Consider the following 12,995-nt stretch of genomic DNA (forward strand, 5'->3'; position numbering starts at 1 on the left):
ATGAGAGCTTTGCTAGGTAGAGTAATCTTGGTTGTTTATCCTTGCTTTTCATCCCTTTGAATATTTTGTGCCAATCCCTTCTGGCCTGCAACATTTCTATTGAGAAATCAATGACAGTCTTATGGGAGCTCCACTGTAGGTAGCTGCTTTTCTCTTGCAGCTTTTAAGATTCTCACTTTATCTTTAACCTTTGTCATTTTAATTATGATGTGTCTTGGTGTGAGCCTCTTTGGGGTTCATCTTGTTGGAACTCTGTGCTTCCTGGGTTGTATGTCTATTTCCTTCACCAGGTTAGGGAAGTTTTCTGTCGTTACTTTTTATTCCACTTCAATTCAGTACAGTTCAAATAGGTTTTTGATTCTTTGCTCTCTTCTCCTTATAGCAGTCCCATGATGCAACTGTTGGTACCCTTTAAGCTGTCACAGTGGCTCCTTAAACTGTCTTTGAAACTGTCTTTGTATTTTTGAATTCTGTTTTTCTTTTTGCTGTTCTGATTGGGTATTTTCTGCTTCTTTATTTCTGAAACACTGATTTGATCCTCTGTTTCACCTGCTCTACTGTTGCTACCCTGTTATGTATTTATTTCTGACTTTTTAAAATATTTTCTATCTCCATTTTTATGTTTCCTACTCATTGCCTATAAAAGTTATTTTTAAATACTCTTTTAGGTTATTAGATTGTTGTATTATATTTATGAAGAAAATAGGCAACACATCCAGTAGATAGACTAAAAATATATTCAGGGTTTTATTTTTAACTGTCAGCAAAAAGAAATTGCTTAGTGAGATCATGACAGTTTGACAGTATTGTGATTAAGTTTAATAAAGGCACATGGAGTACTTGGATAATCAGATTCTACAGCTGCCTCTTTCTGTGGCCTCTAAATGATCAGACTCCTTAAATGATGGGGAAAGCTCCTATTTCATGGGAAACAGTTCCAAAATGAAGTTGTTTTTTCTGCTAAAAAGTTCTTTTCATGTCAGTTGTTAAAATGGGGCCTTCTATTTTGGTTATTCCCCTTAATATCATCATCAGAATTCCTGTAATTCTACAGTTGTGATGTAAACACTTTTTATACAGAAAAAGTTACATTACACTTCTCTTTGGAAAAATATACCTCACAAAACCAGTTTGCAAAGAGAAGCAGTGGTGAATTTTAGTCTAACATTTTTTTATCTCTTTTATAAACTATCACATTCATAGTACTGTCATATTCTGTGGGGTGGCATATTTACTTGAGTGTTCAAGTGCTGAAGCTAAAACATCAGCTTTTCACGTGGGAATATACAGGAGTATGACTAGCTTACTTTTATTCTATAAAATCAACCATAGATGAGTATTACTTTAAAGACAGTTCTACTGATAAGATCAAATTAATGCAGAAGTGGGATGTAAGAAACATAGTTATTTCCAAAACAAGTATATAACCTCTTTGTATCTCAGCTTCCCAACTGAGAAAGTAAAGGTAATAATAGTACCTACATATAGAGTGTTAGTGGGGATCAAAGGAATTAAAGTTTCGAGAACAAAGTCTTATACTTACAAAGGACTTCTGTTAGCTGTTACTGTTTTGTTTTGTTTTGTTTTGTTTTTTAATTATTGTTGTTCAAGTACAGTTGTCTCCATTTTCACCCACTCACAGCCTCCTGGCCCACGCATCCCCAGCTGTTACTGTTTTCATCCTTTTCCTTATTAATCTGTAATAGTGAAAATTGTAATAATGGTTTAAATATAAAGATTGACATTATTATTTTTCCTTCCTTTCAGATGACCTGTGTAGAAAAAGTAGGAACAGATGAGAAAATGCTTATGAAGGTCTTTCGCTGTTTGGGAAGTTGGTTTAACTTAGGTGTTCTGGATAGTAACTTCATGGCTAACAATAAGTTATTAGCACTCCTTTTTGAGGTTTTGGTAAGTAATGGCTTCATTACAAAAGTATTTCTACCCAGTAGCTAACCTTCAGTGACACAACAGTGTTTTCATATTTCTGTGTATATAGTAGGAAAGCACCAGGGTCCCTTTGTTGCCAGGTACCTAAGTAAGGTATTACTTTTAATATTCAGAGTGGAATATAGTTAGGTTTAATAGGAAAGCAATCTTATGTGTACACGGTCAGTTACTTACATATTAAAACTCAAGTAACAAAACACCATTGGTCTCTTTTTCCTTGTTTTAGAAATATACAGTTGTGTTTCTAATAATGTCCATTTTAATCTAATAAAAATAAAGAACATTATTTTTTATCTAATAAATAAAAATAAAGAGCATTATTTTTTACAAAGATTTTATTTATTTACTTTTACTATGCTTCTAGATTGGATTAACTTGTTTTTTGAGCCTCCTGAAATACCTTCCTCAAGTATATGTGGGAAGTAAATTTCTTTGCATGCCTGATAAATATTTTTATTTTGTTTTCATTCTCTCTTTGGTTTAGCTGGGCGGAGAGTTCAGTATTCTTTCCCTTCAAAATTTTCAAGGCCTCTTATATCTGGCAGACATTATTGCTAATGAGATTTTTGTTACTTTCTGAGTTACCTTCTCTCCTCTCCAGAAACTTTGATAACCTCTTTCACTGTGATATTCTGAAATGTCACATTGATGTGTTATGTATGGGTCCTTGATACTTGCTGGACCCTTTCATTTTAGATAGCACTATAATGTCAGGAAAAGGATGGAAAAATATCCAGAGACTAAAATAGGGCAGGGAGCCCTGGCCAGGTAGTTCAGTTGGTTGGAGCATCATCCTGATAATCCAAGGTTGTGGGTTCAATCCCCAGACAGGGCACATAAAAGAAACAACCAATGAATGCATAAGTGAGTGGGACAACAAATTGGAATTTCTCTCTCTGTGTCTCTCTCTTCCTTCTTCTGTTTAAAAATCAACGTAATTTTTTTGAAAGGGCAGGGAACACACATGACATTCCATTTGGAGAGACTGATATGAAAAGATGGGTTTTAGAAGCCATATGATGGTGATTGGGGTATAGGAAGGATGGTTTGCTTGGCAAATAGGAAAATAGTCAGAAATAGCACTGGGAAGATTGATGGATATTGTCTTGTCAAAGGTCATGGCTAGCAGGCTTTAGGCATTTAATTACATGTTCAGTAACAGGCTATAATTGTTTATGTTTTACTTGGATTTCAGCTTAATGATCATACGTCTTCCCTATTCCTGCTATTTCTTAGCAACAAGATAAGACCTCATCCAACCTCCATGAAGCTGCTTCAGACTGTGTGTGCTCAGCTCTCTATGCCATTGAGAATGTAGAGACGAACTTGTCATTAGCAATGCAACTGTTTCAAGGAGTCCTGACGTTGGAGACTGCCTATCATATGGCTGTGGCACGTGAAGATTTAGACAAGTGAGTATTTAAGGCAGTAGCCCTAAGTTCACGTACAGTCTGGTGTTTTTTTAGTCACTTTTCATTATTTACCTATTTGTGATTCTTTGTGACTGTATAAATATCTACACTGCATCCTGCATCTCTGCTTTCTCAACTGAACCTAGAATGGCAAATTGCATACAGAGAAAAAGGTTGTGATCATGGAAAGTAGTCATTTTTTTACACTTATGAGGAGTAAGGCTCTAAGAGTTAGGGATGAATTTGAAATGTCAAGTGTGATTTAATGGGAATTTTGTTCAAACATTTAGTAATTGAGGATTCAAAGTGGCTTATGAGTCACTTGCTTACATGTATGAAAGTATATGGTGTAAGGAGTGGTAGATGTCACGGGGATAGGAGTACAGCACAGCAAATAATCACTACGTGTCCTGTGTCTGAGGACTTTTTTCTTTGTTTGATTAACTGTTGGTGAGTATATACATATAATACCAAGATTTCTGATTTGGTGCTCTCATTCCTCTTTCATCTACAGAGTTCTGAATTACTGCCGTATTTTCACTGAACTATGTGAGACTTTTCTTGAAAAAATTGTTTGTACTCCAGGCCAAGGTCTTGGGGACCTACGAACTCTGGAACTGCTCCTTATCTGTGCAGGACACCCTCAGTATGAGGTAGTATTTATACTATGCTAAAGCCATTATTCAAGTTTTATGTTGCCTATTATCTATATTCCATTACCTCCCGTCCAGCTTTACATTTGTGGGAAATTATAGTCTTATTTTTAATTGATGTGGGGGTTACCTCTGTATTGGATTTTTAGAAAATCATTATATTTAGGCTTCCTCTTTGAACCCTTTTCTATTTTTTATCTGGTTAGCTGGGCTGACTGGTGTGTGCATCTCAGGGAGCCCGTGAGGAAGCCGCCTGTCTTTCTGCCAAGCCCCTCTCTATCTCCAGTTATTCCTAGAGCTTTACAGCCGAAAAACATAAGCACAAAAAAACCCCACACCATATCTTAACAGCATCTCTACAAGTCTTAACATCCAAAATTTGTCCCCAAATTATGGATGGGAATGAGAAAGGGATTAAAAGGACCTAAAGTCTCCTTTATTCCAAAATTGATGTAAGACATCCTTCCTCCCTCTTAAGTTCACTAGATTTTATCTCTTCATTTATTCAAGTAGTTTTAATTCTCTTAATAGTATAAGAAGTGAAAAAGAACCTCCAAGATGGGTATTGTTTTATATTTTTTTAATCCTTACCCAAAGATATGTTTACTAATTGGAGAGAGAGAGAAACATCGATTTGAGAGAAAAACATAGACAATGATCCGTTGCCCGACTAGGGGTTGAACCTGCAGCCTAGGTTTATGCTCTGACCAGATATTGAACCTACAGCCTTTTTGAGGTATGGGATGACCCTCCAACCAACTAAGCCATCTGGCCAGGGCTGGGTATTGTTTTAGATAGCTCTATTTTGGATCCTTGATGGGAAAATGATGATGTAGGGCCCCTTCTTAGGGAGGGCACAATAGTCTTGTGATTCTCAGCCCTTTTTTATTATCATATAAAAGATAATGTTGCCCTGGCTGGTGTGGCTCAGTTGGTTGGAGTATCATCTGGTAACTGAAAGGTTGCAGGTTTGATTCCTGATCTGGGCACACATCTCAGCTCTGCGTTCAGTTCCCAGTCTGGGTGTGTACAGGAGGCAACCAATGAATGTTGCTCCCTCACGTCGACGTTTCTCTCTCTAAAAGCATGAAACAAAATGTTCTCAGGTGAGGATTTAAAAATAAAAGATAATGTTTATTTCTTTTATGTCATTTCGTGAGGATATCTAGATTTGAATGAAACTCAAAGTATTTTGGGAAGGACGTATAGCACTACATAATGATTACCACTCGTTTAAACAGTGCCATAAGATAAGCTGTGGATAAAGTGTTTTTTCCCTTTCTCTCCCATTTAAGAAATCAAGTGGATAAAAGTGACATAAGGTTGGTGTGTTCAGGGATTTGCATATGGTTTGTCTGGTTAGAGGTGCTCTAATCTCAGGCATAAAATGAAATTATTTTAGAATTTGGGAAAAAATTTGAAGAGACTTCCACTTTTCTGCCTGCTTCTCTAAATTCATAATCTAATACACTGTTGGAGAAGTTATCCCAGGGCTAAACATAGAATGTAAAGCCAGTCATCCTAAATGGAAGTTTGGTTCTAACATAAGAAAGTAATTTGGGAGGAGGATATTAAATCTGCTAGAAAAAAGGTGGCTTCTTAATTGGTTCCATTCACATCAGTTAAAAGTTTACCTTGTTTCCTTTATGACCCTAGTAAAAATAAAACTCATTCCCTTCCTTTTTCTCTTTCTCTCTCTCATTTAACAGGTAGTAGAAATTTCCTTTAACTTTTGGTACCGACTAGGGGAGCATCTGTACAAAACCAACGATGAAGTTATTCATGGCATCTTTAAAGCTTACATTCAGAGGCTGCTTCATGCCTTGGCTCGACACTGCCAGCTGGAACCAGACCACGTACGTTCTCTTCTCCGCTTCTTTAAATCTTAATTTCCGCCTCTTTTCTATTTTGAGGAGGAACTTTTGAGAATAAAGCTAATGGAATCTGTAGGGGTTTTGTTACTCTATAGCTTAAACTGAAGAAGCCAATGCCAGTACAATGAAGAGATTAGGCCTACATACAAAGAAATTGAATCTGCAGAGCCAGTAATTCTCCTGGGAATTTATTTTAAGTAACTCTGCAAAAGGAAAAACAACCCCACTTTATGCAGAAAGCATTATCTATAAAAGTAAAAAATGGTACACCCTGCCCAGTGTAGCTCAGTTGGTTAGGCGATGTCCTGCAAAGTGAAAGGTCGCTAGTTCGACTCCTGGTCGGGGCACATGCCTGAGTTGTGGTTCTGTCCCTGGTCAGGGTGCTGCAGGAGGCAACCGATTGGTCTTTCTTTCTCTAGTCAGTGTTTCTCCCCTCCCTTTCTCCTTCCCTTCCCCTCTCTCAAAAATAATAAATTAAAATTTAAAAACAAATTTAAAGAGTCATTTTAAATTTAAAAAGTAAAAAAAATGGTAAACCCATGTACAACCATATAAGAAGAGTTATATCAATTAATGATGTAGCAACTTTATGTACCATTATGCAGCAGTTAGAAATAATTACTGCTGAGTTTCATGGTTGGTATGCTAGACAAAAAAAATCAGAACCTAAAGTTTTATACTCTATATTTTTAATAGTTTAAAATGTGTGATTGGATTCAAACTAACATAAAAGTGAAATATTTGAGGATGTGGAAAGTAACATAGTTTCCCTCCCGCACGCATATGCATTTGTTTCGTACATCGATTTTGTAATATTAAAGAAAATATAGAAATAATTTATTTGCGTACAGGAAAATATGCTTGAAATATTATAAAATAGTCTATTTGAAAACTCTTTTTTCTTTTCTTGAATTTGTTGAGGTGACACCAGTTAACAAAATTGTGTAGGCACACGGTTCTACCACACGTTGTCCGTACACTGTATTGTGTGTTCACCACCCCAGGTCAAGTTTCTGCCCACCACCAGTCATCTCCCCACCACAGTCACCACGATGGTGTCCACAGACATGCGTTCTGTCTTCTTTTTTTTCTTTTTTGCCCAGTCCCTCTACCCATCCACCCAGCTCCCGTCCCTCTCCGCAGCTGTCAGCCTGCTCTCTATCTAGGAGTCTGTCTCTATTTTGCTTCTGAGTTCTCTTTTCTTTGCTTTGCCTAGTCTCTTCAAATTTTACAGCATTTATTTCATCCTTTTGGTTATTTGGTTGGTTTAATCCTTGTCTTCAATTTAGGACCTGGAGTGAGGTGTTCCCCCCCCCCATTTCTTACAATTAAATCTGTCATGAAAACCGTCTATTCTCTTCATTTTAATGTTAACATTCTTGCTTGAGTCATGCCGTTTTATGTCTCTGCAGAGCCTTAGTGATGATCTAGTCTAGTGGTTTTCAATACTTTTCTTTAACTGACGAATCCTATATTTAACTACCTCTTACTTGGAAGACTGATAATGTAAATAAAAGCAGGCCACTCTGCATTTAATGGTTCTACTTGCTTGATCCCTTTCTTCCCTTTGCTGGTCTCTGGCACCATTTCTCTTGCAGGTAATTCCCTGCACTTGTAGGGGGATAGTGCCTTGTAAGTCATGATCTCATCTGAGAAAGGCATCATTTCCTTTCCTCCTCACTCCTTCACTTTAATTTCTTCATCTGACAGCAAGGAGGTTGAACTAGATCAGCAATTCTCAGTAGTACTAAGGGCTTTTTTCAGATTTCACGGTCTAAGAGTCTTATACATGCCCTTAATCATCTCACAATTGGTAAGCTTTTGTTTACTTTTAAGAGTATGTTGAAATAAGAAATATTTAAGAAGCACTGAAATAGACATGATCTCTATTTTTTAATGAGAAATTTCAAATGTGCTGCAAAGGTGAAATGATTTTACTAGTAAATGTCTGTATACCTACTACTTAAATTCTATTATTATTTACTATAACTTGTTTTAATAAGCCTGTTCACCTATATAAAATGCTTTTTAAAGAATTTTATTTTGCCCTGACTGGTGTGACTTGGTTGGGGATTGTTCTAAAAAGCCAAAGGTCACCGGTTCAATTCCTGGGCAGAGCACACGCCTGCCTGGGTTGCAGGTTCAGTCCTCGGTTGGGGCATGTGCAAGAGGCAACCAATCAATGTTTCTCTCTTACATTAATATTTCTTTCCCCGTCTTTCTCCCTCTCTTCCCTTCTCTTTAAAAGTAAATAAATAAAATCTTTTTTATATAATGAATTTTATTTTGCATCTAGCTATTGTGATAATGGTTGGTTTTAGTAGACCTTGAACCATAAAATTTCAGAAGCTTATTCAGTACTAAAAAGCTAGACTATGTTTAAATTAGCTTACAAACTATTAAATTACCACCTCTTCCAGGTCACTTCCTTTTATTGACTTGAAATACCTAAAAGTGTGGGACACTCTGAAGTAAAATATCCTTTTTTTTAGGTGATCTATCTGTCTTTGTGCATTGGGTCTGGACTACTTGATGGCCTTTCTTTGTTCTTGATTTTGTAGTTGTCAGTGAAAGCCTTATTGAGTTTAAAACAAATGTTATCTGGTTTGATATTTCAGGAGGGGGTTCCTGAGGAGACTGATGACTTTGGGGAGTTTCGAATGAGGGTATCAGACCTGGTGAAAGACTTGATTTTCCTGATTGGGTCTATGGAGTGTTTTGCTCAGGTAAGCCCATTCGGCGATTCTTCCCAGTTTTAATGATCACCTTAATTGTGTTCACTTCTGTGTCTTCTGTAAATGTTCCATTTTTTCCTTTAGTCTCAATGCCTAACTAGAACAATAGATATGCAGGTGCCTAGCACACTGCCTGGCATATAGTAGCTATGTTTATTTACTCTCTCACAAGCCAATTGCAGTCTGTAGATGGTTCCGTAAGTTTGCTCTATGACTCTTGCTAGTAAGAGCCATTCCATTTGTCCAGAGGGAGTGGAAGATCATAGATAAACTTAAATCCCCCAAGATACTTCCAGGGAATTTGGACCTAGCCAGGAAAAATAGCAAGTTTGTCTGCGTTAATAATTCTGTACCAACTCCTGGCAACTCATTTCGTTTAGTCATTTTGCGTTTCCTTTGTCCACACTTACGGTTGGATTCCTGTGCAGTTTCATCCCAGAGGTGACTATACTAGAGTAGAAGATTCATAGTCGTGTGGTTTTCCTGACAGTGAGTAACACTTTACCTCGTAAGGTTGCAGTCATCACCATTTCACATCACTTAACATTAGCATAATTTCAGGTGGTTTTCATATTGCTTGATTGTACTTTAAGCTCAGAAATACTGATTTTGATGCTTTGTTGGCAATACTGAACTAACCTAATATTTTTGTAACCCGGCCATTCTGTGTATTTTGGGGCTTAATCTGATCTAGAAAGTATTAATAAAACTATAACTATTTTTCTTTATATTAAGCAGAGTATGTTTATTGACCTAACTACAAAGGGTTGGGGATTCTTAGAAAAGAGTAAGATCCCCAGATCACAGACAGATGACCCGTGTTCAGATTGTAGTTCTTCTGCTGGCTCTGTGGCTTTAAGCAGGTTACTTGTTCTCCCGATCTCAGTTTACAAATTTACTGAAATCATCAGTGTTGTCCAGGATACCAAGTCCCATGAGATATTCTTTGGCAGAAAAGGCTCTAGCATCAACTGAAATGGGGGGAAATGACTTAAAGAATATATTAAAGGCTCTGTGAAATCCTGTAACAACAATTATTTAACTTTGTCTTACCTAGCAGGGCCTGTTATTTGACAACAGAAATCTTATTTAGACTAACACAGTCACATTCCACAGATGGATATTCCCTGGGCTATATCTGGACGTGTCTGACTGTTCTGCTCAGTCTCCTTCGTCTCCCCTCTCGCCCCATCCCCTCTTGCTTGGACGTGGTATTATCATAGGTGCTTTTAGACAGCTACTTTCTAGGAATTTAGTCTATACTACCAGTTCAATGCAGACAATGGAGATATAAAGCCAATGCGTATGTAGAGAATTTGTATTTATCTCAATTTTAAGTGTGTTTATGAATTTATCAGTTATCAGTTCCAGGAAAAGATACTTATGTAATATGTTTTATTTTTTACATAATAGTCATTTTGTGGGGACAGACAATAATCTTGGTATACCCTTAGGGACCTTAGGGACCTTAGGGACCTTAGTAGTTATTTATGGATTTATAATTAGTGAAGCTATGAAAATGAAAATAATAATCTCCCCTGGCTCTGAGAGACATTTAGAAACAAGGGGCTGGATTTTCTTTTTTTTTTTTTTTTTTTAACTAACTGGATTTTTGTTTTGTTTGTTTTGGAATTCTATTCTGTTTGCCTTTTAATGGATCCGTAATCCACCTCTTCTTCTCTAGTTATATTCTACTCTGAAAGAAGGCAACCCACCCTGGGAGGTGACAGAAGCGGTTCTCTTTATCATGGCTGCTATAGCAAAGAGTGTTGATCCGTGAGTGTCTAATAAGTCTTTTGCTGGGAACTCTAAATATCAAAGGAAGGAAAATGACACCGTTTTTCTTATGTGATACATGTTTGGAAACTCGTAGAACATCTTCTGTAATTGCTGTCTAGTCTTCCAACTTCTAGAGTCTAGTCCAGAGTAGCATGCATTGCTGATATCCATGTCGTAACCACATTTCCTAGAGTAACAATTATTTTGTTCTTGATGCTGATTTATTTATCTAACTGAGGAGCCTTCATGAAAGTTGGTATAATCAAAATATTATTCTCTTTTTTTTTCTGTCTTAGTCATCTGTGAGTTTCAGAAAGGCAGGGCATAGGCACCATTTTACCTAAAAGAGTAGCAAAATCTAAAGTGCAATTGCCATTGGAAATTTTTAAATTATTAGAATTTAATTTCTAACTGCTTAGCATAGAATTTCTATTTATGACTTTAATGGGAATTCCTAAAAACAGAGTTCACTTTGTGCTGTAAGTTTATAAATTGATGCTAATATCTGTGAGGTTTACTTGCATTAAGATCAGACATTTATAGTTGAGTTCTCTCTCCAGGGCCTTGGTTGGAGAGATGGTTAAGGCATGTATTTGTAAAAAGTACAGTCCTTCTTTCTTATCTACCTTACAGGGCCTAGTCAATGAAATCTTACATTGTTTCTAATTCGGTAAATATTTAAGGACACAGGATAGGCTTGTTTTTCTCTGATCCTGAAGTTCTGGTCCTGAATTACATACTATCCTATTTGCTCTTACACCTGTTTTGGTGTTTTTTTGGAACCTTCAGTGACAGCCTGAAGATTATTAAAATCCCTAATGTTCTAACTGTTATGTGTTGATGTGGAAAAGGATAGGTAAAATGTGTCAATAATTAACTTAGTGTCCCTGGGAAACATAGGCATAAAGACAATTTTATTTTTTTATATTTGTCCACATCTCAGGCCATCTGCATGATTGTAATTTTTAGTGTATATGAAGGACTTAATAGACTTAGTTTATCCGCAGGGAGTGCTCTTGCTGCAATTTAGGATATTGTTTACATTTTAAACATCTTTCATTTCTGGATTATGTTCTACCACCTTGGGGGTATCCTCTGCTTAAATAACTAGCATTGTTGGGCAGTGAAAAAAAGAGAGAAGAAAAAGGAAAATATAAATTCACTAGCTGTGGAAGGTATTGCGTTAACTTTAATTTTCCCTCATGTTCCAAGTCAAGGTACCTTTACCTATATACCTGCAGCTTGTGTTCGTGTTACTTTAGTGAGTGAACCGGCCCACCCACGACTAACTATTCTTAAAGTTTCTAGTACCCAGCTACAAGAAATATTCTGGAGAATAACAACTAATAAAACATGGTCTATGAGAAGTATTCATTCATTTACTTAGCCATTCAGCAATATTTATTAAGTGCCCACTATGTGCCAGGCACTGTTCTAGGTGCTGCAGATACAGGAATAAATAAAACGGATTCTTTAAAAGAAATTGGTCCGTAGTAAATGCCTGCCTCTCCAATTTGAAGAGCCTTATTTAATAGCACTGTGTGTCTTTAGACACTTCGCTGGCATTCAGAAGATTAAGGGAGCAATATGCTTCCCCCGAAACAGTGATATCTTCCGTTCTTTCCCCCCTTTTTTAGGATTTAAAAAACTTTCCTATCAAGTGTTAAGCACTTTTATCCAAATGATTATTTATGTAGAAAGAAGCCCTTTAGCAATGCTTTGTGTCATTGCAGCCTGTTACTTGGCCAAAACCTAATCTCTGAAATCTTCAAGTAACTCTGAGTGCTTGCCCTCTCTACCCAGGGAGAACAATCCAACGCTTGTGGAGGTCCTAGAAGGAGTGGTCCGTCTCCCCGAGACTGTGCACATGGCTGTGCGGTACACCAGCATTGAACTGGTTGGTGAGATGAGTGAAGTGGTTGACCGAAATCCTCAGTTCCTTGGTATGTGTGAACTCTCCCCTCAGCCACTTCTGCTTCTGATTTTTCTGATTTTTTTCCTTCCTTTCTCTTACCTCTTCTCTTGTTTTCCTGATATCTCTTTCATTGCTAGGTAGGATGTTTCTAGACACTGAAAGTAAATATATTATGAATTACTGCTAAGTTAGTTTCCTTTATAGAACTTTATCTTTATAATAAGCTTTCTTGGAGCACTTATAGTTGGTAAACAATCAAACATAATTCTTTCAGAAGTGCTGAAGATCCATCTGCAGGTTTTTAAGGCCCTTGATAACTATAAAGAAGCAAGGGTAAAAGTGTCAGCTCTAGATAACTGTCATTATTCTGATTAACGTAGGCTATTTTTACACGGTGATGCATCTGGGAATATAATGGTAACTCTCTACATCTTACATTCTTTTTTATATTGCCCTATTATTAATACTTGAATGGTCCTGTCCACCAGTAATTTTCAAGCTGTGCTTTGTGTAGCCCTAGCCACAAGCAGCAGTTGAATGCCCACGAGGAAAGACATGGAAGATGAATAGGACCCAGGGCGCCCTGACACTGTGTCAGTGAGATCAGCTCCATTTTTATGTTTTACATATTGGGGTTGGAACACATTTTATTTTTTAAAAATAGTTCTTCTGCTTAT

At 36.9% G+C, this 12,995-nt stretch overlaps 1 protein-coding gene across 5 annotated transcripts in view; it reads left to right on the forward strand.

Moving 5' to 3' along the window:
* The window catches only part of TNPO3 (transportin 3), a 92,388-nt gene that overhangs the window by 41,379 nt on the left and 38,014 nt on the right, over nucleotides 1-12,995 (forward strand). For all 5 annotated transcript variants that reach the window (XR_006787648.1, XM_045855658.1, XM_045855660.1 and 2 more), the window contains 7 exons: nucleotides 1,768-1,911; nucleotides 3,187-3,362; nucleotides 3,877-4,015; nucleotides 5,725-5,871; nucleotides 8,508-8,615; nucleotides 10,309-10,400; nucleotides 12,207-12,346. Coding sequence is in view for 4 of the 5 variants with exons in the window: in XM_045855658.1 (XP_045711614.1) it covers nucleotides 1,768-1,911; nucleotides 3,187-3,362; nucleotides 3,877-4,015; nucleotides 5,725-5,871; nucleotides 8,508-8,615; nucleotides 10,309-10,400; nucleotides 12,207-12,346 (946 nt within the window). In the remaining variant the exon portion in view is untranslated. The remainder of the gene's footprint in view (nucleotides 1-1,767; nucleotides 1,912-3,186; nucleotides 3,363-3,876; nucleotides 4,016-5,724; nucleotides 5,872-8,507; nucleotides 8,616-10,308; nucleotides 10,401-12,206; nucleotides 12,347-12,995) is intronic.

This window comes from Phyllostomus hastatus, unplaced genomic scaffold (genome assembly GCF_019186645.2).
Source record: "Phyllostomus hastatus isolate PE091 unplaced genomic scaffold, TTU_PhHast_1.1 phas_scaffold_114, whole genome shotgun sequence".
In the NCBI taxonomy this organism is placed as follows: Eukaryota; Metazoa; Chordata; class Mammalia; order Chiroptera; family Phyllostomidae; genus Phyllostomus; species Phyllostomus hastatus.